General features: G+C 53.4%; 2 protein-coding genes across 5 annotated transcripts in view; one reads left to right on the top strand and one right to left on the bottom strand.

Annotated features, from left to right (window-relative positions):
* RCC2 (regulator of chromosome condensation 2) overlaps positions 1–2972 on the bottom strand; it is a 7346-nt gene extending 4374 nt beyond the window's left edge. Inside the window, 3 exon segments of the mRNA XM_086476327.1 lie at positions 764–917; positions 2006–2093; positions 2827–2972. Of these exon segments, the coding sequence (XP_086332453.1) occupies positions 764–917; positions 2006–2093; positions 2827–2972 (388 nt within the window).
* Positions 2973–5400: 2428 nt separating this feature from the next.
* ARHGEF10L (Rho guanine nucleotide exchange factor 10 like) lies at positions 5401–26375 on the top strand. 4 transcript variants are annotated; one of them, XM_086476358.1, is made up of 28 exons: positions 5401–5436; positions 10139–10223; positions 10463–10645; positions 10774–10801; positions 11609–11694; positions 11824–11907; positions 12190–12365; positions 13948–14056; positions 14429–14529; positions 15444–15542; positions 15774–15851; positions 15940–16119; positions 16341–16457; positions 16555–16647; positions 16898–17062; positions 17707–17852; positions 18418–18602; positions 18700–18815; positions 18995–19116; positions 19204–19304; positions 20183–20304; positions 20588–20671; positions 20788–20999; positions 21104–21258; positions 22784–22929; positions 24293–24467; positions 25677–25799; positions 25891–26375. In XM_086476358.1, exons 2-28 carry the CDS (start codon positions 10187–10189, stop codon positions 26373–26375), a joined length of 3708 nt encoding a protein of 1235 aa, XP_086332484.1. In that variant the 5' UTR covers positions 5401–5436; positions 10139–10186. The 4 variants fall into 4 exon arrangements, with proteins under 4 accessions (XP_086332484.1, XP_086332481.1, XP_086332483.1 ...); XM_086476355.1 differs by lacking the exon at positions 5401–5436 and adding an exon at positions 12829–12945 and having other exon boundaries at positions 10187–10223; XM_086476357.1 differs by lacking the exons at positions 5401–5436; positions 14429–14529 and adding an exon at positions 18218–18232 and having other exon boundaries at positions 10187–10223; positions 15433–15542.
* Positions 26376–26830: the final 455 nt, after the last annotated feature.

Below are 26830 nucleotides of genomic sequence, written 5' to 3'. Positions count from 1 at the left end.
TGGGATGCGTTTGCAGCCTGCGATGCAATTGCAATTTGTGTTGCACTTGCAATATGTGCTGCATTTGCAACCTGCGATGCATTTGTGATCTATGATGCAATTGCAATGTAGAATGCACTTGCAATATGTGATGCATTTGCAGTATAGGACGCAATTGCAATATGCAAAGCACTTGCAATTTGCGATGCATTTGCTATCTGCAATGCACTTGCAATAGGCAATGCACTTGCAATTTGGGGACCCAGGCCCACGGGCCGCTGGTGGGCACCATTTGCAGAAACACCACAAAATGCCAAACGGTTGGCAAAACCCCAGTGTTATTTAAGAAAAATAACTTCCTTGGGGGTTTTAAGGAGATAAAAAATGAATTTATTACTTACTGAATCATCCATGAAGCATCTCGGCGTGGCGACCTCCCGTCCCGCTGGGCTTTTTTGCCCTAAATCTGTTAAAAATGAGAAATTAAAGCATCGCTTCCAGGAGCAGGGGGGGGACTTGGTTTATTTAGGGATTTTCCACGATACCAATAGCAACATGAAGGAACTAAAACGCTGCCAGCTCTGGAACCCGGCCTCTTGTCCCTAAAAATGTATTTTTTCCCCCCCTAAAACGCCCGCTGGGTTGTACTGGGTGGATGTGAAGATTTCGAGGCGATTTCGGCAGGTTGCGTCAGGCCGTGGGTTAAACTGGTTTTTCCTGGGAGAACTAAAAACTGGTCTTACCTGTTAATTCCCAAGGGTGTCTGGGGTGGGGAGCGACTCGCCTTGGGTAACCTTGGCCGTGGCTTCGCCTTCCCCAGTCCTGGATCTGGCCGTGGGGTTTGCATCCCCGGCCGACGATATCTGGGGTATCCCGGGGCTGGCGAGGTTTGGGGTGCGCCCGTAGCAATTGGAGAAGGGGGTTTGCAGCACGACCCTCTGCAAAAATCACCCCGTCCCACTACGAGGGTGGCTTTGGGTGCGGCGTGGGAATGGGTGCGGGGGGGATTTGCATGCTCTGCCTGTGGCGAGGGAGCGATAAACTGGCTGGTGCATCCAGCAGGAGACTTGCTGCAATAAATGGAAGTCCCTTTTCCTGCTCCTTTTGCAGCCCAGTTGCACCACTGGAGGTTTTGAGCAAGGGGCTGATGCTCCAGGAGGTGATTTATCCCCCCAGGTGCAGCGTCCCTTGACTTTTCCCAAGCATTTTGTGCAAGCCAGAGGGGAATTTAGGGCCTGGCTTGCCGGGACGTTGCAGGCAGGGGGGGCTTCAGGAGGGTTTTGCTGCCCAGAACCCTGTTTTGCTGGGAATTGCATGGCTGGGAGCTGCGGATGAAGCAAGGGATGAGCTAAAAACCCCAAATGCATGCCTCGCGAGCTTGCATGCTTGCTGCGGGCGGGTTTGTGCCCTTCCAAGTGAGCTAAAACAATGCATGCCTTGCAGCCTTGCATCCACACGCCTTGCAGCCTTGCATCCACACGCCTTGCAGCCTTGCATCCACACGCCTTGCAGGCTTGCATGCTCGCTGCGGGCGACTTTGTGCACCTCTGAGGGGTTTGCACTTGGGAGACCTGGGAGCAAAACCAGCCCAGCTGCTCTCTCGCATCCTTGCACCACGCACCAAGAGGTCCGGCATCTTCGTCCGGAGTTTCTAGCGACGTGAGGACGCCACGGCCGGCAGCTGTTGGTGCCTCCCTGCAAGGGCTTTCCAAAAAAAAAGGGGGAGAAGGTGTGGAGAAGGTGTCCCAAAGCCTTCCCCAGGAGGGTGCCAGCAGAGGGCATCCCCGGACCCTCTCCATCACCCCAATTACAGAGATTTCTATAAATATACGTATAGGTATAGGTGCATGGAGTGATTATATATAAATAAACACCCTCCCTCCACCCACATCACTTCTACCCCGCGAGCACGCGGCGCGCTTTGTTTAAACGCCAAGTATTTCAAGTTCCCTGGAAAAAGTCCCTGTTCACGCCCATAAAAACTGGTTTATTGGGTTTTTGTGACATATATATTGGAAAGCTTTACGGGGAGAAGGTAAAGCTGCACAGGGAGGCAGCGGTAGCTCTTGCAGGAGGTGATGCAGGCTGAGACCAGCTGGGCTCCGTCAGCATCGCTAGGAGAGAAAGAAGCAGCTGCTTATTTAAGGGCTGAGCATGGGTGCAAGCTCTTTGCTTACCCAAATAGCTTAGGGGTCCTTTCCTGGAGGGGTGAAAGTCTGGCTGGAGGATGCAAAAAAATCCCCGGGGCAGGCAGGATTAAATTAGTGGTACCACAAGTGGGTGACCCCCACCCTCCACTGAGCATCCCTGAACTTGTATGGGTGAATAAGACCATGTTGCTGGAGTCGATGGGCTTTTTTTTGGCTCAGTGGAGGTTGTCCTGTGATCTGAGGAATAAAGAGTTAATTTAGCATAGCTTAGTAGAAAGTAGAAATTAGCTAGCTAGACCCAGCACAGGATAAGGGAGCAGAAGCAGCCTTGAAATGTTTCAGATAGTAGGAACAGCTTGGGTGAGAAAGAAGGACGTGATTGTCCTTGTGAAACAATTATCAGGTTCAGAGTGATTCTTCAGGGTTCTGTACCAAAGATTGAAAGTACACAATGAAGAAGACTCTGAGCCTTCCTTCGATCACCCCCCCAAAGATGACAACCAGATGACAGCACACGCGCACCGAGAGAAAGAAACGTATTCTATCATTTCTGACAAACAATTGCAATATCCCCACCTATTCTCTGAACTAATTGCACTGACTCATGAATATGCATGTTTTGATGTAACAAAATGTGACCCGGTGTGCAAGCTAGGAGGAGCGACCCCTCTTGCACCCAGCGCTGTCCTAAACCGACCTGCTTTGGAGCTCTAGAGAGTTAGAGAGTTGGTTTCCGCGCTTCATTTTGGTGACCCAGCTGGGACCTTCTCTGTCCGGCTGCGGGACCTGCTGATTTTCTCGGGAGGACCCCCCCTCTCCGCAGGGGCACACAAGGACCACCATCGGCGGAGCAGGTATGTTGTAAGTAAGCAAGGGGATACCTGTAAGTCGTGAGGAGACATCCTCCGCGAGGTAAGGAGCCTTGGTGCTCGCCCCTGGGGTTGGGGTTTGAGTCCCCGTAAGGTGGTGGCAGGGTGAGTTCTGTACCCTGACTGTTGGTATCCTGGGTCCAGTCCTGGGTCCTCCTAGCCCTGGCTACGGGAGTGGTATGCGATGTGGCCGTTATTGTCACCAAATGTAAGGTCTGTCACCGTGTATTATAATCTAACTGATATCAAACGCCGTGGACCTGTGGCAAACGGTTAACGGTTTATGATTTATGCTCTATGTGCACTTGATTACTGCTCTAATCGGTATTTTGTAATGCACGAGTGAGAACTAGAAAGGGCCCTTTTTGAGTGGTTGAGTGCGTGGCCGTGTGAGTGAGACGCGGCAGAGCTGCGGAGCGAGCGCGGAGTTCTGATCCGCGGCTCCGTGTTCTCCGCGAGGAGAGCGGCCGGAGAAGAACGAAGCGTGTGACAAGGGTTAAATTATCCTTAAACCAAGTGTTACTGGTGGCGTTTGGAGACAAATTCCTCGGGTCCGGTGTCAGAACGGAACCTGAATATTTTGCTGGCTTTGTTGTTTGTTGGTGAGGTGAGTACTTGCTCTGGGACGGATTTTATTATTATTGAGACGGGTCACGGACAAAGTGGCGGAATACTGAAAAGGAGCTCTTTAGGCTGTGATTTGGCTCATTGGAAGGATATAGGGGGAGCGTCAGGTGGAGGTGTGAGTAGGAAGACCTTAATAAAGTATTGTAATCAGTGGTGGCCCTTGTATAAATTAGATGATGGGGAGAAGTGGCCCTTTAACAGGACACTAAATTATAACACCCTGTTGCAGCTGACGTTGTTTTTGAGCAGAGAAGGGAAATGGGATGAAGTTTCGTAGGTGGATGTGTTTTTCACCCTCTGAAATCACCCCGAGTACTGGACTGACTGTGGACTGACAGTCCCGCCGGACCCGATGGTGTTAGCTTTAGAAAAGGAGAACAAGAGAGAAGGGAAAGTTGCAGAGGTGTTGTTCGGCCCGTAGCATAGGGCAGAGGTGTACAAAAAGGCAAGCAGGCTGTGAAGGGGTGGGTGCTTCGGGTGCCCTTTGCTGCAGCCTTTGCGGAGCTGGTTTTGGGGTGCACGAGCCCCTCGCTCCTTCGGAAGGGTGTCAAGTCCTTGCTGCGATGGTTCTGGGGTGGAGAACAGATGGTTGATCCACAAGCGAAGCTCAACCTGAAAAATAACCTTGATTTCCATGAGGAGATGCTTTTGCTGCGACCCAGCCCCCCAAAAATGAGCTGTGGAGGGTCTCCCTCTTCCAAATATTGGCACAGCGGGGATAAAGTCCTCTCCACCACGATGCTTAGGTCCTGGTCTCTCTTGCAGAGAGTTTTTCTTGGCACCTCCAAGGGCAGCAATACCTGGCAGGGCAGTGAAACTATTACCCAAAGGAAAAGGTGATTTATTTTTTCTTTCGGCTGCCTTCGAGTCATCCTCAGGGCACTGGGATCTTTTCTTTTCTTCTTCTGGGCTTGTTTGGCTGGTTTTGAGGTGGAATAAACCTGACAGCTATTTAGTTTGTTTGCAAAGGGGTGTTTTCCAGCAGAGCTGGGGCGTCAGCAGCTGGGGTGTGCCGGCAGGTAACCCCGTGACAGCGGCAGCAAACTCCTTCCCAGCAAGAAAAACAGCCCCAAACCCCCATGAAATAGGTAATACGGGTGAATTTTGTAGCAAGGACATTGCATTTCAATAAATGCGTGTGCGGGGTGGTGCTTGCACTGCTTTAATTTGTCTTTCTTTTTTTTTTTTTTTTTGTTGCAATACAGTGTATTTTGGGGGGGCGGGGGGAGTTTAGGGTGTGAACAGCTGCCAAGGGGGAAATACTCTTGAATAGGGATGTGGAGCCGCGTTTTGCGACAACCAGTGATAAAATAAAGTATCCTGGAGAAAATCCGGGATGTTTCGGAAGCTCCCAGGCTGTTTTTGCAGGGGCGGTGCTGTCGGTGGCGAGAGGGTTAACAGGTCACCCCGGCATCCAAGGGGTTAAAAGGCAAAGGAGGGGGCCAAATCCTGCTGGGGAGCGAGGGAGGGTGTTGTTTATTAGGATTGGGAACACCAGGGGTGTAAATCAGAGCTGCTTGGGAAAGAAGAGGAGGAGGAAGGGGGGGGAGATGCTGCCCAAAAATCCCGGCATCCCTCGGTGCAGCCGCTGGACCGCGGCTCCCATCCAGCCGCGAGCTCTGGGGGCGTCGGGCTGGGTGGGTGGGGGGTCAACTGGGTGGCCCCCACCCTGGGCACCCCCTTGAGGGTGACGAGGCGAGGGGATTGAACCCCATCGGGTCGGGGTTTTTATTCTGACGTCGTCGCCTCCCCGGCCGGGGGCCTGCTTGGCCGATGCGGACACAAAGCCGGAGGAGCCGCGGCCTTCCCAGGTCAGCAAAATCCATCTTCCCTCCATAAATCCCTCTAGATCTCGGTAAAAACCCCTCTGTCTGTAGGGTATCGCATCCTCTCGCAGGGGGAGGAGGTCGCCCTTCGCCTCCCGGCTGCCGCCAGCGAGCGAGGCTTTCGTTATCCATACGTATATTATATATTTTTAAAAATTGCTTTTAAATATCCAAGCGAAAAGCAGCGGCAATGGGGAGGTGGGTATCGGTGCCTCAAGCTGCTTCCACCCCCGTTCCTGGGCGATTTGCCCCCCTGTTTTCTTGCAAACTCTGCGACGGTTGCGAACCCCTCCCTGGGATCTGCAGCACTTGTGGGAAATTGCAATTTCGGGGTGGGTCAGAGCTTCCTCCAGGGTAATTTTGACAGCAAATCATGGCAATTTCCCCCCTTCTAGTGATTTTTTTTTTTTTTTAATTGGTTTTTGGGCATTGGTTGCATTGGGGTGCCAGGTTGCGTTGCACATTGCGAGGGTTGCAAAGGGGCTGAAGGCGCTGCAGTAATTTTTTCCCATCTGCACCACTTTATTATTTTATTTTTAATGTATTAATCGTGTTTTAGCGAGGTGCTGGGTTGAAAAAACAGGTTTTACCCCAAAATACCAGCAAAAAAAAAAAAAAATCCGTTTGTGGTATGGAAAAAACTATTTTATGTGGTGCTTGAGTAGCTGTTTGCAAAACGGGGAGAGAAATTTCAATTATTGGGGAGGGCGAGCTCAAATTCACTGGTGTCACCACCTGATAACTGATTTTTTTGGTTGCTTTTCAGCCAAAACAAGGTGACCCCAGAGCGCTAGCAGGAGGAAAACTCACTTGGAAAGAGCGAGGCTTTGCAATAAAGCAAATAAATATATAACAATTAAATGTGGAGCTTTGCAGTAAAACAAACCCCAAAATTGGTGGGAATTTTGAGCTGGAAACACTAATAGGCAAAAAAAACCCCAATTTTTTGCCTTTTTGTTGTTTTTGCTTCAAATTCTCGCTTCAAATTCCTTTCCGGGACAGTTGTGCAGTGAGTGAACTTTGCAATTGCTTTGCAAGGCGTTGGAAGGTGGCGGTTGGGATAAGCATCGAATCAGGGAGATTTTTGGCAATAAATAAGGCTTTTTCGTTGCTTTTTGGGTCTCTTTGCAAGAAATCTTTGCAGAACAGGCTTTTTTTTTTTTTTTTCTTAAGTGCTATAATTCTGGGGGTTTACTGATTTTTTTTTTTTTTTTCCCTTTTTTCCCCTGCATTTGCCCTTCTCATGGCGCGAGCTAGACAAGGGATGGATTATTTCCGGTTTGTCGGCGATGTTGAAAAGGAAACTAAAAAGGAAAAAGGCGGCAGTTTTCTGGGTCTTGAGTTTTTAGCTGGAATGTTGGTGGGATATTTGCCCAGAAGAGCCATTTCAAGGTGAAAGAGGGAAACACCGTGTTCAGGAAGAGCTTTTCCTACCAGATGATGCCTTTTGGCAAGAGTTTATTTGAAATATAATCACAAAATTGCCTTGAATCTTGAATTTTCATGGAATTTTTTCAGGGCGAAGACCCCTCTTTTGTCTTTTTTTCTGGGAAAGACCCTTATTTTTATTTTGGGGAAAAAAATCCATTTTTTTTACCTATTTTTAGGGGGGAAACCCCCATCTTTTGCTATCGTTTCATTCCCACCACTCACCAAGCTGCCCCTTCTTGCTGCCTCCATCCACAGCGACTGCATCGAAACACCCCATTTGGGGAAGTGTTGAAGACATGGGATCATTTTTCTTCATCAGGATAATTTTTCTTCACCAGAGCCCTTATTCCCACACTGACACCTTCAAATCTCCATGAATTCCTTGGAAAACTGGAAAACAAACCACTCGGCCCTCAAAACAACAATAACGTGCTGCATGGACCCAAAAAACTTTACCTTGCAGTAAATATTTGCTAGGTTTTTTTTTTTTTATTATTATTATTTTAAGGGGTTGGATTTGGGGGAGAAAACATCCTTGATGTGTTCTGGGGACCATGCTGCTCTTCCTAGTGTGATTATGGGAATAATTTGAATTAATTATATTTTTTTGGCTAAGGTGATGGGGGAAAGAATCATTCAGATGGTGAAATAAACCTGGAAAATGCAGTTGGGATGCAGGACTGTTGACTGGAGGAATTATTAAGGAGAAAACTCTTGGGAGACAAAAGCTAATTCTTATTTCTACCCCTCCCACCCCTTATAAATAGCACCGGGGTTATTTATAAGGAGGGATTAAGGTGGCAGGGATGCGGCAAGGAGCAGGAGGGATTCCCAGGGTAAATCCCTCCTGTGATATTAGGGATTATTTTTATCGCAAACCCCTATATTTAAGAAAAAAAAGAGGGTCAAGGGGGTGGAAGGGAGGATGCTTTAACCAGGGACGGCTCCCCCCTGGGGGCTGGCAGCTGTCCCTGCCAGCTGGGACCTGTCGCTCCGTCGTGAGGGCTAAAAATAACCCAAATCAAACCAAATCGTTGCCAGCTTGCTAGGCGAGGGGTTGGGCTGGGCTTAGCAGATGGCCCTGTTTTTCTGCCTGTATTTAGCTGGAGCTTTGGTGGGGGTTTTTTGGGCTCTCCCCCCCCCCCATCTTGGGATTGGGAGGGAGATGGGGCTGAACCCCATGGTGCCACCTCGAGCTGTTTGCTGGTGGCTCCTCTGGGCTTTAAATCCGCATTTCCGAGGGTGCTGTCGCATCCCGACGTTCTTCTTGGCTTCTGTTGCATCCCCACGTCCTTCTCGGATTGTTCTGCATCCCCTTTTTGCTCTCCCAGGCTGGTTTAGGGGCATCTCCCAGCTCATCCCCACTAGCTCGTCCCTCCTCCTGCATCCCATAGGATGCTACAGGGATGCTCCTACCCCGCTGGCAGTTTTGCTATGAAAAATTACGCCAAATAAGGCGTTTTTTTTTAAAAAAAAGTCCCAATCAAAGGTCACGGTGGGTTGTTTTGGAGAGCTGGTAATTCTCCTCGGCAGCAGGTGGTGCTCGCAGCCGGAAAAATAACCAGCCCTGGGACAAATCGGGCGGGTGGGAGCTTATGTCAACTGTCAAAATGGGAAGTGACCTTCTCCTGCCCCGGGATAAAATCGGGACTGAGCCGCAGGGCCCGGCCGCGCATCATCCTCCCGCTCCCCTCTCCGAATGCAGAACCCACCAGGGTACTGGAAGAGCGAAGCAAACCAGTGAGCAAACTGGTTTCTGGATAAAACCTTCAGCATCTCTTTGCTGGGTTTATTTTACCCAGGTGGTGTTATTTTCTCCTTGGTTTGAGTTTTGATTTTTTTGTTTGTTTTGGAGGCATCACTGCAGAAATATGGTTGTTTGGGTTGGTTTTTCCCTTGTGGTCCTCAGCTCCGTCATGCCTCCTGGTGGGGCTGCTTTATCGTGGGTTTATGGCTTGGTTGGCATCGCATCCATTGGGATAAAACCTGCAGCTTGTGGAAAAAGGGGAGAGAAGGGAATCGCCTGCTCCCACGCTGATGGGAAGCAGATTAGGTGACATATGAGAGCAGCCTTGGCTGCCAACTGCTTTCTGTTTCGAGGGCCAGGAAAAAAAGAGTTCAAGGAGGAAAAAATAAGCGTCACCGGGTCCTCCTCCCAAATAAATCCCTATTAATGGGTTTATGGAAGTGGGCTCGTTGCAAAAGTGGCTGGAAGAGAATATTTGCGGTGGGGACGCAGGGCGAGGAGGGGAAGAAGAGGTTTATTTTCAATTTGATGGCTGGGGCCGGGTCAGATGTGTTCTAGCGTGATGCTTTGGGCGGGGGATTGCTGAGCACTTTGCAGCCTGGCGGGGTTGCAGCTTTGGCTTGTGCATGTGCTGTGATTGCAAGGGGTTTATAGCTCGTTGTCCAGGGGTAGAAGCAAATTTGGGGGGTGATCCCAGGCCTCAGCTCCCTCCTGCTGTGCTCTAGACCTACGTATATATATGTATATGGCCCTGGAGCTGGATGGCTTGCTGCAAACCCACGAGGGGGGTGCATTGCCCCCACGCTGCGCTGCAGCTCAAAGGGGTTTTGGCACAGAAGGAATAAATGGATTCTCTTTTGGGGGATCATCCTGGGTCTGTGCATCCCCTATATCCCCCTCCCAGGGGAAACGAGGGTCTAGGCGAGGGAGAAATGCTCATTGAGGGGGGGTCACGGGCTCTTTGGAGCAGGGTGGTAGCATCCGTCGTGCACCAGTTGCTGCTTCCAGCGGGACCAAATTAGCAGAGTTTGGCCTCGTTTTGCTCTTTGCAGCCTCTCGGGTGTCGTTTCTTCCCGCTGCATCATCCCTCGGGCATGGGGGTCCCCCTGCTCTGTCCTTCCTCTCCCTCTTGGTGACCTTTCGGGGCGTCGTGCTGGGCGTCTCTGGTTGCCGGAGCGGATGAACCATCGATCGCAAGGAGGATGCTTGGCGCTTCCCACCCTCCGAGACCTTCAAGCTTGATGCTCGGAGCTGGATTTGCCATGGAGGGGCTGGGTTTTCCGTGCACGGGGTAAATTTGCTGTGCACAGGGTAAATTTGCTATGCACAGGGTGGATTTACCATGCAAACTGGGACCTGGGAGCAGCTTTTCTGCTTTCTTGCAAGGTTTTGCAGCAGCCAGACCTGGATCCGTCATACCTGGGGTCTCCCCATGTTGCCTCCTGTCCCGGGGATGGATTTAGGGGGGCTGATCTCCCTTCTCAACCCATTTGTCCTTCTTTCCCGCAGGAAAGCCTCTGGGAAGGGCCCAGGCGGGGCATCCGGACCGCCTGTGCCATGGATTCGTCTGAGCTGCCTACCCACCCTGCAGCAGGTACTGTCAACCCGCTGGAGCTGGGGAGGGGGTGTTTTTTGGAGGGGGGATGCCCAGCCTTGGGGCAGAAAAGGGGTTGCATCACCTGGGGGCATCCCATATATCCTCATCGGAGCCTCTCAGGGTCGTGGAAACGTGAAGGGCAGTTGCATCTCACAGTTTCTTGGGGGTGATGCTCTGCCTGCTGGGGCACAGCAGCACCGCGGGGGGACACTGAGTGACGAGGCTTCTACTCACAGGTGACCATCTTGCCCTGGAGACCCCCAGCCCCCTGCCCCACGGGGAGGAGAACCTCGGTGAAACCTTCAGCTTTGAGGACAGCAAGGAAGAGGAGGAGGAAAAGGACTCGACAGCCGAGCCGAGCGGTGAAAGTGTTCTCCAGGCACCCCCTTGCAGTCAGCGTGCTGCCAGCTCCAGCATCGGTGAGAAGCATGGGCGAGGGGTCCCCAGGGTCTCTGATGTCCCCACCGTGTCCCCTTTGGGTGCCCAGGGTGGCACCGCTGCGGACCTGGGTGCCAACGCTGTTTCTCTTTGCTTTTCCTGTCTGCAGAAGGGCTGGTGCCAGAGACCCAGGAAGGGTACGTGGGGTTTTGGGGGGCTTTTGGGGGGTTTTGAGTCCCTTGAAGGAAAAAGCACAGCTTTGGGGTTTGTCCCCCCTGTTCGACATGTCGCAGCCTGGTGCCTCAGTTTCCCCAACTTCTCCCCGTTGCTTGCGAAAGGGGCTGCAAGCAGGAGAGCCCCAGGGTCTTTGGGGTGCACCCTGCAGCCCTGGGGGTCTGGGGGGGCTTTGAGTAACATTGGGGGGTCTGTGGTTAATTGGGTGGTGGGGGCTTCCCCCAGCCTCCAACCGAGGAGATGATGGAGGAATCCCCTGGGTGCAGTGTTCAAAGGGGGCTGATGTTCGCCCCAACTGCGGATTTGGGGGGAAAAGATGCAAATTTGGCTGCAAGGAGGGCTTGTTTCCCCCATGGAGCATCCACAGGGTGCAGTGAGAGGAGCAGGATCCTCACCAGGGATGGGCACCCTCTCCCCGTGCTCCCCGATGCTGGTGCGTCCCCCTGCCCTGCAGCAGCACACAGACTGAGGCTAAAAAAAGCCATTTTGGGGTCTTTTTTGGGTTGCTTGGACCCACTTGAAAAGCCATCATGACACAAAAACCTGGGACTCCCCAAATCCATGGAGAAGCAGATGTGTGATGGGGGGGGGGGGGGGTGGGACACAAATACAAGCTTTATTCTGTGCTTGTGAACCCCTGTAATAGGAACGGGGGGTGATGGGGAGGGTGGGGGGCTTGGATGCACCTGATCCCAGGGGATTCTCACCAAATCCTGGGGGGGGGGTGTGTGTTGCACCCTAGACTGCTCCCTGACCCCTCTTCCCCGCAGGCTGCCAGTGGGGGTGAGCGAGGGGGTGGCTGGTGGAGACCCCAACATCGGTGCCCAGACCTGGAAGAGAAAAAGCGATTGCCTAGGTGGGTTAAAATGTCGAGGAAAAAAACCCTCCTCATGCCGAGGCTTGGGAAGGATTTGTCCATCCTGGCTTGATCCTGGGGTGCTGATCTGGGTCCCTGGGGGGGGTTTTTTGTTCCCCCTCCCCAAAGGTGAGCGCTTCGAGTTCCCAGCGGTGGAGGACGTTGTGATCTATGACGAAGTCCCCTGTGAAACCCTCAGTGCCGAGCAGGACGGTAGGGACAGACCTTACCCCCTGTAACCCCCCTTTCCCAGGGACCACGAGCCCATTTTCCAGCCAGGCAAACTGAGGCACACACTAGGATGAGGAAGCTCATCCTAGAAGAGGCTGTGGAGGGGGATAATCCTAGGAAAACCGCTGGGATTTGGGAGGGATGAAGGCAGACACGTTCCCAGAGGGGTTGCAAGACCCTGAGGATTTGGGGCATCTCCTGTGGGTCCTTGGGGGGAGGAAATTGCTTTTCTGGAAGGAAAAGGAGGTGGTTGTCGCTTGCCAGACCCCGGGACGGGGCGCAGCCTGATCCTCAAGGAGGTGCAGCACGGCGAGGGGCCGCGGGCGGGCAAGGCTTTGAGCTGGAGCTCCAGCAAGTTCGAGAGCTACAGCGAGGATTCAGGCGAGGAAACCAAGCCGGAGGCCAAGCCAGCCAAGCAGCGAGCGTCCTTCGAGCCCAAGGTAACGCTTGAATTTATAGGTTTTATTATTATTATTATTTTACTCTTTTTTCCCCCCCTTTTTTCCCCTGGGTTTGCTTGTGTAAAAGCACTGGAGCATCAAGCCCAGCTGCTCCCGCAGATGCTGAAGCAGAGGATGTTGTGGTTCCTGGGGTCACCAGGCCAGCCTGAAACTTTGGGAGTTTCATTTCTTTCTTTCTATTTTATTTCCTTCCGCCCCCCCTTTCCTTTTGCATTTTGGCATTGCTGGAGCATGGCTGCTGCCTTCCCCTGCACTTGCTCCCTTCCCCGCTCGAGCAAAGCCAGATTTTTGGGAAGATGCTCCCTGTACCGTTGCTGCTTTGGGATGATTTCTCCTCCTCTTATGTTTTGGTTTTTTTTTTTTGGCTGCTTACCTGGATCTCTTCTCTGCCTTCTCTCGCCTCCTCTGCCTTCTCCTCCCGCCTGGTTTGCTTTGGGCTCAGCTTTCTCCAGACCTGAATAGACTAAAGGAGAGATATGCCAGGACTAAGAGGGACATCCTGGCTTTAAGAGTTGGGGGGAGAGACATGCAGGCGCTGAAGCAGAAGTATGATTGGAAGGTACTGTCCCTCCTCCATCCCCTGTCCCTTGTCCCCCAAATTTCCCAAGGTGGGCAAAAAAAACCCTTCACCCGGTCCCAGAGTTTATCCAGTCTGAATTCATCCCATTTTATCCCCCAGAAGAGAAAGAAAAATGGAGTCAAGCATCACAAAGCTGCCTCTCATGTCCATCTGTCTTGCAGCTGCCCAAACCATTTGCTTTTGGGCGTTTGTTTTGTTTTTTTTCAAGGGGCGTTTGGACAAAACGAGGTTGCCCGTGGGATAGATGGATCCGAGAAAGTTGTGGGTTTTTTTTTCCCCCCGATATGGGGTGGAAATCAGGTGGGGAAGGAGATTCTTGGGAGGTGTAGAAACTAAGTGCAAAGCCTTTTCCCAGCCCGGGCTGGTACTTTTCGGCCAGTTTGGGCTGGGAAGGTGACACCGATGTCAGCTTGGGCTCAAAATGCTGCAATTTGAGGTATGAAAGGCCAACACCCCCCACCTTTTGCTCTTGCACACATGACACTCTGGCCGCGAGGAGGGGATGGATGCGCTTGCACCTCCCTTCCCTCCCTCCTCTTTGCTTTCGCTGCATGCTCCCGCTTTGCCCGCGCCTGCTTGCCCGCGGCCGTGTCCCTGCGGGGGGAGGAAAGATGCTGGAGCATCCTTCTTCCTCGGGCACGTGCCTCCTCTTCCTTCCTGTCAGGCTGCGTGGGAAAATAGGGATATGATGCTCAGAGAGGATGTCCCCAAGGGGATGGTACAGCTGTCTCCGGATCCGAAATGGGGGATGGTGCTTGGAGGCGATGTCCCCAAGAGGGTGGTACCGCTGTATCTGGACCCAGAATGAGGGATGGTGCTTGGAGGGGATGTCCCCAAGAGGGTGGTACCGCTGTATCTGGACCCAAAATGGGGGACAATGCTCAGACACGTCCCCAGGGGGATGGCATCGCTGTATCTGGATCCAAAATGGGGTCTTGGTGCTGCCTCGAGCCCCCCGGTCCCTCTCGCTCCCCTGCTCAGATGACCCAGCTGATGAAAGCAGCCGGAAGCGGCACCAAGGGCGGTTTGGAGAAGACCAAGATGGCGGTGATGAAGAAGGTGCCGTTCCTGCACCGGAAAGAAGCACAAGGTGAGCAGCAAAACCCACCTTCCCCCTTGCTTTTGGGAGCTCACAAAATGCCTTTTTGAGGGTATTTTTTAAAAAAATTTGTTATGAATCCTTACTTTCAGCTTTTCCTTTTGCTGATTCCTTTTCTGCCTTTTCAAGCTCCTATTTGATTTTTTTTTTTCCCCTCTTTGCATCCCCATGCAAGCTCGGTCGGTTTGGCTCACTCCTTGCTCCAAGCACCCGCATCCTTTTGGGAGGAGGACAGTAACCCTACTACGCCAACACCCGTGGGTGCCTCCCGTGGACACAGAGCAGGATCTGCCCCAAAATACTGATTTTTTTTTTTTTTTTTTTTTGGGGGGGGGCATTCCTAACACTCCCAGTGTCACGTAGGGGATGGGGAGTGGAGGAGGAGGGCGGCGGAGGTGGAAAAGCAGCCGCCTGCCCGCAGGAGCTCGAGGGTCTCCCTGGAGCATCACAGGGGAGATAGGATCGCGGTGGGTGGCCTCGTGGCTCGGCCGGGGCTGCCTAGGGGACCTGGCGTGCGTGTCCCAGCCTTGCTGCATGTTCCTGACGCAGCTTAACCTCGCTAAATGGGGACTTAAATGCTTTTTTTGGGGTCCTTGGAGGGGTGGCATCCCGTGCCCAGTGGGCTCCAGAGCATCCCAGCCCCAGGGCGTGGAGTTGGGGAGAAGGAGCTCGGGGAGCAGCCGAGGGCAGCGCTCCTCCCTGCCAAAACTGGGGAAGGAAAAAGGTCACCCGGCTGCCAGCGCCCTCCCCTCCCGCCCGGCTGGTCCTCCCCGTTACCAGCTATTTATAGGCGAACGGGGATGGGGCCGGGGTGGCCGTAGCGGGGCGTTGCGGCCATGTGGAAGAAGCGGCCGTCCTTGCATTGCGACGCCGTCTTGGCTCGCTCGCCCTCCTCCTCCTCGGCTGCTTCGGCCTCGGGTAAGGGATTGTCGTGCTGGCCGGCAGGCGCTTGCTTCTTGCCTTCCCCATTTTCTTCTGCGTGCTGCTTTTGGCTCCTTTTTACCCCATTTTCTCTGCTCGCATCCACCCTTGGAGCAAGGGCTGGGGGGCTTTATCCCCCAACCAGGGTGGCTTTTGGGGGACGGGGACCCTTTTTGTCCCCCTCCCCGTGGGGAGCTGGCTCAGTCCCCGCTCGCTGCCTGACTCATGCTGGTGTCTGGTGACAGTGGCCGGGGCTCGGGGAGGGACACGCAATGCTGGGAGGACACTGGGGTCTGTCTCCGCTCGTAGCTCCAGACCCAAACGCATCCCCAGCCAAGCAGCTGATGGGGCTACGGGCTCTTCTTTAGACCCAAAACAGTCTAAAATTGGTGGGGTTTTTCCTTTTTTGTTTTGTTTTTTTGTTGTGGGTTTTTTTTCCCGTGGAGGGGATGAGGAGGAGGAGGACGACACGGGTTTCCTGGAGGTCACCGTCTCTGACGTGAAGCACCCGCCGCCGGAGCTGGGCCCCATGCCCGAGGGGCTGAGCCCGCAGCAGGTCGGTGTGGGGTGGGTTGGGGGTTCGGGCAGGGTGGGGGGGGGGTGGGGGATGCGCGGCTTCCCCTTGGTCCCATGATTGAGCAAGCGGGGAAAGGGCGAGTCAGCAGAAAGCGATGCCGCCGCGTCAGCACTTCTGCAGCGAGCTGTGCCCGCCTCGGCCCCCCTGAGCCCTGTTATTTGGGGTTGGGGAGGGGGAATGACCCCTGGCTGATGCCCGGCGTTGTTGCAGGTGGTACGGCGACACATCCTGGACTCCATCGTGCAGAGCGAGCGGAGCTATGTAAAGTCCCTGAAACGCCTCCTGCAGGTGGGGGAACCCCTTTATTTTTTTTGGGGGGGGGGGGGGTGTGGAGCACAGGGCTGCGGGGATACTGATGCACTGGCATCTCCCGCAGGATTACAGGAATCCGCTGATGGAGATGGAGCCGAAGGTGCTGAGCGCTAGGAAGTGCCAGGTGGTGTTTTTTCGCCTGAAGGAGATCCTGCAGTGCCACTCCATGTTCCAGATCGCCCTCGCCTCCCGTGTGGCTGTGTGGGACTCGGTGGAGAAGATCGGGGATCTCTTCGTGGCCTCGGTAGGAGGAAAAGTCAGGGGACCGCTGCCAAAACCCCCCCGGACCCTTCTCGGTGAGAGCGACGGGTGCGGGTTGGAGGATTTAAGTGATGCAGCTCCTGGGGTACCACCAGCATCCTCAGCATCACGCCAAAAATACACAAGCACCCCCACGCTTTGCCACCCCCCCTTTTTTTGGGGGAGCCCCATGCCATCATGGCTCTTCTCCTGCCCTCTCCCCAGTTCTCCAAGTCGATGGTGCTGGATGTCTACAGCGACTACGTCAACAACTTCACCACTGCTATGTCCCTCATCAAGAAGGCTTGTCTCACCAAACCTGCCTTCCTCGACTTCCTCAAGGTCAGCAGGACCCAAATGTGGGCACACAGTGCTGCTGGTCACTGTTATGGGTGAAAACTCCTCTTTTTTTGCCTTTCCCCCCCTCCCCGCCCCGCAGAAGAAGCAGATGGCCAGCGCCGACCGGGTCACACTCTACGCACTGATGGTGAAGCCCATCCAGAGGTTCCCTCAGTTCATCCTGCTCCTGCAGGTACACGCGAGGGGTAACTGCACCCACCTTGCTTTGCACCCTATTTTTGCAGGCTGGGTGCTGCAAGAAGGGGTTTAGCAAGGGACACGTTTTTGGGCTGGCAGCTTGGTTGCAGCTTTGGGGACCATCCTAAGGATCATCTTCCGAGCTTTGATTTTGGAGGTGCCGAAAGCACTCCCAGTCATAGCATTCCCAACAGGGCTGATTTTATCAGGGTGGGTTTTGTCCCCCACCCTTTCCTCCACCCCAGGACATGCTGAAAAACACCCCCAAGGGCCACGCGGACCGCCTGTGCCTCCAGATGGCCCTCACCGAGCTGGAGACGTTGGCGGAGACGCTCAACGAGCAGAAGCGCTTGGCAGACCAAGTTGCCGAGATCCAACAGCTCAGCAAGAGCATCAGCAGCCTCAGCAAGGTGGGTCCTTCAGCTTCACCTCCTCGTCCTCGTGAGGGGTGAGTTTTGGAACTGGTGGTTGAGCTTTGCAGCTTCCATCTTCCTCTTCACATTGGGGGTTTTGGGAAGCCAGGACCCCTGTTTCGTTTGAAAGGATGTTGAGCAAAAGCAAATCTCGAGGCTGGCACAGGGAAATTCCTCTCCAGGGAAAAGCAAGGATGAGCTGCTTTGTCTCATCTACCTAATTTTGCAACTATTGGTGGGGGGAAAAAACCCAAACAAACCCTAAACGAAGCTCTTGCAACACATCCTGGGCTGGGGATGGCCGTGGCAGTGAAAACCACAGCAAGGCACCTGCCAGCTCAGCCCTGGGATCAGCATTTAGGGCCAGGGGATGAAAAGAGACCCAAAAGGGGCTACGAAAGGGCTGTGTGGGTCTTTCAGGGCTCTTCTTTCGTGGTGGTTGGACATACAGGGTGCAAAGCCTTTCTGCATCATGCAGCCTCGGAGCATGTTGCGTGGCCACCTCTGCAGAACTCAGGCCTGTGCATGCTCGCGGTTGGAGGAAAATCCTTGCAATAAGGCAAAGACGACCTAAATTTTGGGGCAGGAGGCTTGCAAGAGCCCCCAAGCTGAGCCCGCCACCTGCTCCATCCCCTTTGCAGCTGCTGAGCTCGGGGCAGCAACAGCTTCTGCTCTGCGGGACGGTGACGGAGACGGTGTACGGCGACGGGGGGCAGGTCATCAAGTCGAAGGAGCGAAAGCTTTTCCTGTTCAGCGACAGGGTGGTCTGCGCCAACGTCAACCTCAAGTACGTGCTGATGGCCCTGGACCCCAAAATCACTTGGCAAAGGGCTGATGGAGCGACTTTCCTCCTTCCCCACCTCAGTTTTTGGGCCGGGTGGGTTTTACAATCTCTAGACCAAAGACTTTTAGAACCCCCTCACCTTGTTTAAGAGTGGGAACCCACACGGTTTGGGGGTGCTTTGCCCCCCACTTCTGGCGTGCCTCCATGCAAAGCATCCATCCCCTGGTTCTGTGGTGTCCTGGAGCTGGCGCGGGGTTTGAGAGCCTGCTGGGACCTCAGGGCTTGGTGGAGGTTGATGCTGCAGAGGCGAAAACATTCCTTGAGTTCCCCATAATACCTCTTTATTAATAGTTTTTCCCCTCTTCCAGGCCAGTGAACCCAGGGTAGGTGCCGAGTGTGGTCTGCTGTGGTTGCGTGCCCCATGTTTGGGGGTGCAGGCATGAGCTGGTGCATGGTGTGGGGTTGCAAATGGGGCTTGGCTTGAAAAATGCATTTTGCAAGGGCTTGCAGAGCGAGCCACTGCGCCTGCTCATTTATTTATGTATATTTTTGCACCTTCCCTTGGCAGAGGCCAGCTGGAAATGAGCAGACTGGTGCCCCTGGGTCCCAAATATGTGATGAAGTGGAGCACACCCCTCCAGCAGGTGCAGGCGGTGGAGGTGGGGCAGGAGAGCAATGTCCATGACGAAGACAACGTCGTCATCCACAACGCCGGTGCCAGGAGGCGCATGTCAGCCAGGCAGGCTTCCCACAGTGAGCACCCATTGCTTGATCCGGTGTTGGGCTGGTTTCGGTGAGGTGGGATGGAGCATCCTTCGTTTGCCCTCATTTCTCTGTTTCTCCACCCAAGATAAAGTCTACCTGGGGCCACCACGGCTCTTGCAGGAGCTGCAGAACCTGAAGGAGGACCTGGAGGTGGTGGAGCAGATCACCCTTCTCATCAGCACCTTGCACGGCACCTACCAGGTATCTACGTGCCAAAGCATGGTCAGACTCATGACTTGGGTAGAACCAAGCTTGGGCACTTTGCAATAACCAAGTGGTTCCTTGGGGGACCGCTGGACACCTCACCCTGCCGAGCCCCATGGATGAAATTTGGGGAAGATTCAGGCTTGTTTTGGAGGCATTTATGAGTTTTCCCCCAGAACCTGAACATGACGGTGGCCCAGGACTGGTGCTTGGCCCTGCAGAGGATGGTGAAGATGAAGGAGGAGGAGATCCACTATGCCAACAAGTGCCACCTCTATCTCTGGCTGCCCGGGAGCAGGTGAGTTTGCAGATCATGGGGGGGCTCTTCCCACCTCAGGGAGGAGGAGAGGCTGAAGATTGACCTGGTGATGCTTTCCCTACGCAGGTCTGGCCGTCCCGTCATCGTCTTGAAGGTCTTCATCACGCCAAACCCCTTGAGCAAGATCTCCTGGGTGAACCGCCTGCACTTGGCCGAGATAGGATTGCGTGAGTAGCCCCGTGGCGTGTTGCTTGCCATCACCCTCGCTTTGAAAAGCCAAATTTGGGAGCGGGAGAGGGGGTTTGCTTTGCCCCGATACAAAACAGGGCAGGGGAAAATATTCAGAGCAAGGTAATGGAGAACATTTCGGAGGTTTGCACGCTGGAAATGATGAGAGTCGGTAATTCTGTCTCAAAACGCTTTGTGTTTTGCTGCTCCCAGGTGGCATCTCTGGGATGGTGTCATGTGGTGACAGATTTCTGTTGGCTCTCGTGCCGGCGGTGTCAGGGCTGACCCGTTTTCGGTGAAATGGGATGAATAAGGAAGGGAGGAGCCATCTCTCCTGCCGCTCCCCTAGCCCTGTTCCTATTTAGCTCCACCAGCCACTGCAGCAAAAAAAGAAAAAAGTTTAATGGAAGAAGAAGAAGAAGAAAAAAAAAAAATCATTTGAAATCCTATTTGAGTGCTCAGATCCCCCTGGGCTGGAATGATTTTTTTATTCTCCTGTTTTTAACAGTTTATGAGCTTTTGTTTTGTTTTAATCTGTGATGCCTAGGGGATAATCCTGTATCCCTGAGTTAGAAATGAAAAAACATTAAAGGCTAATGTGAAGAAACACATTAGGGTGTATTTTTTTTTCCCTTTTATATAAATATATATAAAATCTGTTTTTTTGTGGCTGGTTGAGGTGGTTGCTTGGCTCCATGCTGTGGTGGGGTGCAATAGTTTGGAGGAAAGGGGTGAGATGTACCCCAGGTCTGCAGATAATGCTGGTTTGGGGTTGGAGATGAGAGCCCTGCACTTCAGATTACTAATTTTGGGGTCCCACTGGGGAGGGATGCTGGAGGGTGTCTTGGCCATCCTCAATCTCCTCTGCTCACCGCAGGGGAGGAGAACCAGCCGGGCTGGATCTGTCTTGACAAAGACAAGAAGAGCAAAGCTCCTTTCTGGTGCCCCATCCTCACCTGCCGCATGCCTGTCTTCCGCATCAATGCCCGCAGTATGCAGGTAAGAGCGATGGCCAACCTCTTCCCTAACCCCCCCACTACCTCCTTCCGCTTTACATGCATCATTTTGGGGAATAAAGGCAGAAATCCCACCGTGGATGGGCTGGATGGGCTGGCCAAGCTGGTTGAGAAGGCAGCAATTGGTGCAATCCACCCTGGAAAACTGAAAATACAAGCTGGGCTGTGGCTGGATCCTGATTTTTGGGGTGTGCACCAATACCCTGAATGCATTGGGGTACTTTGGGGGTGTTATGGACCCCTCCATACCCTGGTTTCTCCCCCAGTTTGTCACCGCAGTGCACAACCCCGTGCAGTCCTTGCTGCTGGGCTTCGCCGCCAGCACCTCGCTGCCGCAGGGCTACCTCTGGGTGAGCAAAACAACGCCAAAATGGGGCGAAACCCACCAGGTTTGGGTGCCGCTGGCCGCAAACCCCCTCGCCAGTGCTCGTGGCTGGTGCTAACACCCGTCATCTGGTCCCCACAGGTTGGGAGCAACTGGGAATATGCAGGGGGGCAGGTGCACGTCTTCTCTCTCAACCACGCCGTGCCGCAGATGGTGAGGTGCCTCCTGGTGGATTCGCCGGTGCTGTGCATGGAGTACATCCCCGAGGTGGGTGAGGAGGAACCCGTGAGCACCCAGGAGCCCCAGCTGACCACCCAAAAGCCCACCGTGTGCTTGGGGTTACAGGATGGCAGGTGAGCCCGCATCTTCTGCGTCCGTCCTTTGGTGCAGTCGCCAGCACCACGGACCTTGAAGCACTGGCGTCATCTCCTCCCTCTCCCCCGTGTTCCCTCGCCAGCATCACCGTCTACAGCAGCGTGGACACGGGGGCGCAGTTCTTGTGGACCTTCAAAAGCCCGGGCATGCAGCCCGTCCTCTGCTTGAGGCACAGCCCTGAGTACCTGTTTGCGGGGTTGCAGGATGGGACCGTGGCCGCCTACGCCAGGAGCAACGGTGAGGGCACCCCTGTGCCTGCTTTTTTTGGTGGGTCACCCTAAAACCCCACGGAGCAGGAGGTTCTTCACACCACCGAGATACGCTGGCTGCTAAAATGGTGATAAATCTCCATTTTAAATTTTTTCTCCCCCCCGCTATTTCATTCCTCCCCTTGCAGCCCAGGGAGGGAGGGGGAAAAATGCAATTTTGCATTGGCAGGATGAACGCAAGAGGGGCTGGGTTTGGGGGGAAAACGTGTGGCAAACAGTCCCGGCGAGGGGTTGATACTGCAGCGAAGGGTTTGCTCCGGAGGGTGGTTGCACTTGGGGGCTGTGGGAAGGGTCCAAAGCTGGGATGCACAAGGACTTTGAGCTTTTGGCTTCAAAAAAAAAATAAAAATCACCTTTTTGGTGCTATGAACCGAGCTGACCCCTCCGCGCAAAAGCCCATCCACGCAAAACCCCTCTCCTTTATTAGCTTAGTTTTGGGTTTATTTTCCCTGGCTCCAACTCGGGCCAAGGCTGCAGCTGGCTGAGAGCCTCCACCCTTGGGACTTCCTCGCCTGGGCTGTTAAATACCTTTGCTTCATCACTAGAGGGTAGGAAAGAGCCTCAAATAATGTGTTGCATTGGCCTATTTTTGGAGAAAACCCCTCATTTGCTCTGAGAGAACCTGCAGCGAGCAGCACCCAAGTCAACCTGCAGCCAGTAAAGCCACTGAAACTGCACTTTGGGGTGCTGTGCATCCCATTTCCCACCTTTATAGCAACTGTGCAAGCCAATTAATAAAGTGGCTTTAATTTAATCTCGATTGCATAAATGCCCATTGAGGGCAGCAAGCCACTGGCAGGGATGGAGGGTGGGGTTTTTAATCTTATCCCCATCTTTTTGGAAGGAAAAAGCTTGCCCAAAATAGCTTTTTTTTCTAACAGGAAAATTAGGATTTTCTGAAAGACAGCTCAGTTGCAAGCTCCTGCTGATGGGAGCAGAGGTCCAAGTGCCCAAAGGGCTCTTTTATCCCTCAGATCCTGTGGTTTAATTTAAAAAAAAAAAAAAAATACATTGGAAATAAGAAAAGGAGAGCGATTATCTGTTGAAGCTGCTCAGTGGCGAATTCATCCAAATCCAGACTGGATGCTGTTCACAGAGACACTCCCAATCGGCCCTGGATGAATTGGCTCTGGAGTGTCACTTCAAAAACAAATAAATATTAAAAAAAAAAGGGGGGTGGGTGGGCAATTTTTTGGCTTTCCCAGCAAGAAACGTGCCTGAGAGTTGCGGGTTACTGGTGGTTTGCTGCTAAAAAGCCGTTTGTGTGGGGGCAAAGTGGCTTTGGGGGGTTGAAGCTTGGGGGTGTGAGCTTCCCCCATCCTTTTGGTTGTGGCATTGAGATGCTCGGAAGCATCTGAGGTGACAATGGGGACACGAGGGGTTTGCAGCTGACCCCAGCAGCCATGTAGGGTGGTTTCAGCTGCATCAAAAGATGCTTTTTCTTTTTGCTGAGCACCTTTTTCCCGCTCTCCATCCCGGCATCTTTGGTCTAGTGGGGCCGTGGGACCCGGTGGAGAAGCACACCTGCCTGGTCGCGGGTACCGGCCCCGTGCGAGCCCTCCTGGTGGTGGATGAGACCCTCTGGGCCAGCTGTGCCAACCAGGTCACCATCCTCGATGCCACCAGCCTCTGCATCCAGGTAGGGAGCATCGCCGAGACCCACCTGCCCCTGTGCTGTGTCCACGGGGGGATGCAGTGGTGGCTTTGGGGGTGTCACGCTGGTTTGAGCCCCAAAGGATGCATGGGCACGTCCCTGCCTGCGCAATGCCTGAAAAAACCCTTTTATTGCTACTTTTCATCGCTTTTTGTGTCCCTCTCGTACTGGGTCACAGGAGGGAGGATGTTGAGATGTCTCCCGCAGCTGCATAAACAGGGAATGCTGAATAGTTGCTTTTTTCTTTAAAAAACCCCTTTCTCCCACCTTTAATTTTCACATTTAGTGCCCAAACTTAGTTTGCATGTATTAGCTGTCGTAAATCCAGCCTAACGGCGGTGCCAGGGATGAATAATGCATCAGGGACTGGATTCGTTTTCCATCTCCGATTTTATTTATGACAGAAGCCGGGTGGGAATTTCTTGCAGAAGAAATGGGGGAGGAAAAAAAAAAAGGGGGGGTGGGGATGCTGGGGGATGGTATAAATAGTATTTGATAGAGAGCTGTGTAATAGGGTCTTGGGTCTGTCTGGAGGGGACCGGTGACTTGGGAATAAACCATCAGGGAATAAATCCCACGTGGGCTGGGCAGCACCTAAAAGTCTCTATCCACCCTCATTTTGTGCTAGTTTTTTTGGGGGGATGCTCTATGCTGAAGGCGATCAATACCCACTCCTCTTTTTTTTTTTTTTTAATATAAATCAAATTCTGAGGTTTAAAAAAAAAAAAAAGGTTTCAAAGCCATAGGAGAAATGAAGGCAAAGTTGCTGCGTGCAGGTTTCTCCCCCGGTGATTTAATGCTTCGATGCTAATATGAGGTTTTATTTTAGGAAATCTGCAGCAGGGGCAATGTTTTGGATGCAAAAAGGAGTTTGCCCTGCAGTTTGCATCCTGTGTCTGACAGGGAAATGCTCCAGCGGGGAGCCTGGGAAGTAGATGGACCAGTCCGTGATCCCTGAATAGCTCTTGCAAGGGGGCCGAGCCTTTGATCGCTGATTTTTGGGATTGGAGGGAAGCAGAAAGGTCTCATCCCATCTTGGGATGGGTTTTGCAGGTGCCTCTAGTCTGGGAGATGAGTCTTTTAAAGAAGAAATAACCCTGGAAGGGTGGGAAAGGCTGTGGTGATATCCAAAAAGACCCCAAGAGGGGTTTGGAGACGGGCTGGTTTCTGTATCCTCTGCCAAAGCCAGAGCTGCGGGGGAGGGATGGGACCTCGAGGTCACTCTGGTCCCCTCCCCCTGCAGCAGCTACTGGAGAGAGCTAGCAGTGATTTTAGGGAGCAATCCTTTGATTTTTTTGATTTTTTTTTTTTTTTTTTTTCCCCTTTTTTGCGATTCCCCTTTTGGTAGCAAACCTTTGAGGCCCACCCGGACGCAGAGGCCAGCGTCACACACATGATCAAGGCGGGCAGCGGGGTCTGGATGGCCTTTTCCTCGGGCTCCTCCATCCACCTCTTCCACACCGAGACGCTGGAGCATCTGCAGGAGATCAACATCGCCACCAGGACCACGTCTGTCCTCCCGGGTGAGCTCCTCTTTCCCCCGGGCTCTTAATTGCAGTTCCCGAGCCAGTTGGGGCATCGCCCCACAGACGTGTCGCTTGGCTTTATGGCTGTGCTGATTTGCAGAGAAACGCTGCAAGGCATTGATCTGGTTGGGGGTGGAAGGGCTGAGCTTGGACCTCTGGGGTCTCTCCTTGTTGCAGATGGAGCTGGTGGCGTCTTCGCACCCGTGCATGCATCCCATCGTCCCGTCTTAGTAGCTGCGCTCCCATGCGTGCGCCTTATCTGTACACCCCGTCCTTGCGCGTGCGCGTGCATCCACGCACCCCGTCCTTGCGCCCCGTCTTTGCGCTGCGTGCGCATCCTTGCGCCGCATCCTCGCGCCCGTCTTCATCCCCATCTTCATCCCCACGCGTGCACCTGTGCGTCCCGTCTTTGCACCTGGGCTCCTGTGCGTGCACCTTATCCTTGCACATGCATCCATGCACCCCATCTTTGCACCCCTGCATCCTTGCACGCAGCCGTACACCCCGTCCTTGCGCTGTGTGTGCGTCCTTGCACCTCTGCCCGCGCGCACCCCACTGCCGTTGCCCCCTGCACCCCTTTTTTCCCCACCCTACCGTCCAGCACCAGCTCCCAGCCACGTCCACCCACCCAGCTCTTATCCACCCTGGGCTTGCAGGGTTGTCCCCCTCCTTGTTCCAGCCACAGAGCGACATAATTGTGTAATTAGTTATAAGCACGATACTCATGTAAGTCGCTTTCTCTTCCTTTTTTTTTTTTTAGGGCATGTTAAAATATTTATCACTTCCTTTTCTTCCTGGGCGAGTGAGCGTTGGGTATTAATGCGTTTTTGAACTCGCGCTCCCTCATCCTTTTTAACTTGACAGGTCATTAATAAAGCCCTCCCGGAGAAACCCGAGTTGCATCTCCGCAGATATATTGCTTCGCCGAGTCCAACGCCGCGCAGCGCTAAGTCTCGGCGATAAAATATTCATTTGCCATTAGAAGTCCCACTTTTTTTTTTATCGCTTCTCTTTTTATTTATTTATATTTGTAGCGCTCTCCCTGGCATGGAGGCCTTCCTGCGAAGGGAGAAGGTGCTGCGTGGTTTTCGGGGGAGCGTGCTCCTTGTGAAAAATCCACCGGCGCTGCATTCCCTGGGAAGATGCTGCTACAAATTCATCCCTCACCCGCTTTTTATTTTTTTTTTCCCCCCACCCCTCTCGCAGATCAAAAAGACGTCCGTGTCACCAGCCTCCTCATCTGCCAGGGTTCGCTCTGGGTCGGCACCGACCAGGGCGTCATCGTGATGCTGCCCGTGCCCCGCTTGGAGGGCATCCCCAAAGTCACCGGTGAGCACCCAAAAAAACCCTCCCTACCTGGACACAACCTTATTTTTGGGCTCGTTCTTAGCAAAACTCCCTCTTTTTTTTTTTTCGCCAGGAAAAGGCATGGTGTCCCTCAACGGGCATGGTGGCCCCGTGCAGTTTTTGGCGCTGGCGTTGAGCACTCTGGCACCCGACGTATTGAACAGCGACCAGGAGAAGGAAGAGGAGGGTGAAGAAGAGAAACCCCCCCAACTGGATGACCGCCCGTCTCGGGAAATGAGAAATAAAGGGATTTTATTACAATATCGCCTCCGATCCACCTCCCACCTCCCCGGGCAGCTGCTGTCGGTGCGGGAAGCGCCGATCGACGACACGCCGGAGCACACAGAGGAGGACGGCTCCATCTACGAGGTGGACGGCGACCCTGACATCTGGGTGCGGAGCCGACCCTGTGCCCGTGACGCCCCGCGCAAGGAGATCTCCTCAGTGGGCATCATTTCGGGGGGTCGGGGTTACCGGAACTTCAACGCCGAACCGCCGCACCAGGGTGGTGATGCTGCCAAGACCCTGCTCATCTGGCAGGTCCCACTGATGCTGTAGCACCCCGGGACCCCCACTTCACCTGGCACCTACATCAAAAAAAACACCCAAAAGCTGCTGGCGGTGGTCCTGCCCTGCCGGCTTGTGCTCCTCTCGCATCTAACTGTCTAACAGGCTCCTCTCCGGTCTAACAGTCTGGCAGTCAGCACCTGTTTTCTTCCCTGTTCTCCTCCTTTACTCTTGTTTGAGGCTCAGGGCAGGAGCTGCCTGAATCCTGTTAACTCCTTCCATCCCTTCCCTCCTTGCTGACTTACTCCTACAGAGAGGGGAGTTTTTATCGGCAGGAACGGTGACCTCCCTGTGAGCTTTGGAGCTGCTGGCTCTTTGGCCGAAGGTGTCTGCATGTGAACCTATCTTTATACAAATCTATCTTTATATAAAAAAAATATATAGATGTAGTATTACCTGTCTAAAGAAGGAATCTGTATATGTTGGGCTCTTGGAGATGCAGAAAT

Source organism: Leptosomus discolor, chromosome 20, assembly GCF_034619465.1.
Source record: "Leptosomus discolor isolate bLepDis1 chromosome 20, bLepDis1.hap2, whole genome shotgun sequence".
Classification (NCBI taxonomy): Eukaryota; Metazoa; Chordata; class Aves; order Leptosomiformes; family Leptosomidae; genus Leptosomus; species Leptosomus discolor.
The sequence above is the reverse complement of the archived record's forward strand: the minus strand, read 5'-3'. Positions and strand labels throughout refer to the sequence as shown.

What these genes read in the sequence shown, in the direction of transcription:
- ARHGEF10L (XM_086476355.1), top strand. Translation starts at nt 10,187, where the DNA reads ATGGATTCGTCTGAGCTGCCTACCCACCCTGCAGCAG. An exon ending in GGGATCTCTTCGTGGCCTCG is followed by an intron (nt 16,120 to 16,340) that starts GTAGGAGGAAAA and finishes CCCTCTCCCCAG; the next exon opens with TTCTCCAAGTCGATGGTGCT. An exon ending in TGCGCCAACGTCAACCTCAA is followed by an intron (nt 17,853 to 18,417) that starts GTACGTGCTGAT and finishes TTCCCTTGGCAG; the next exon opens with AGGCCAGCTGGAAATGAGCA.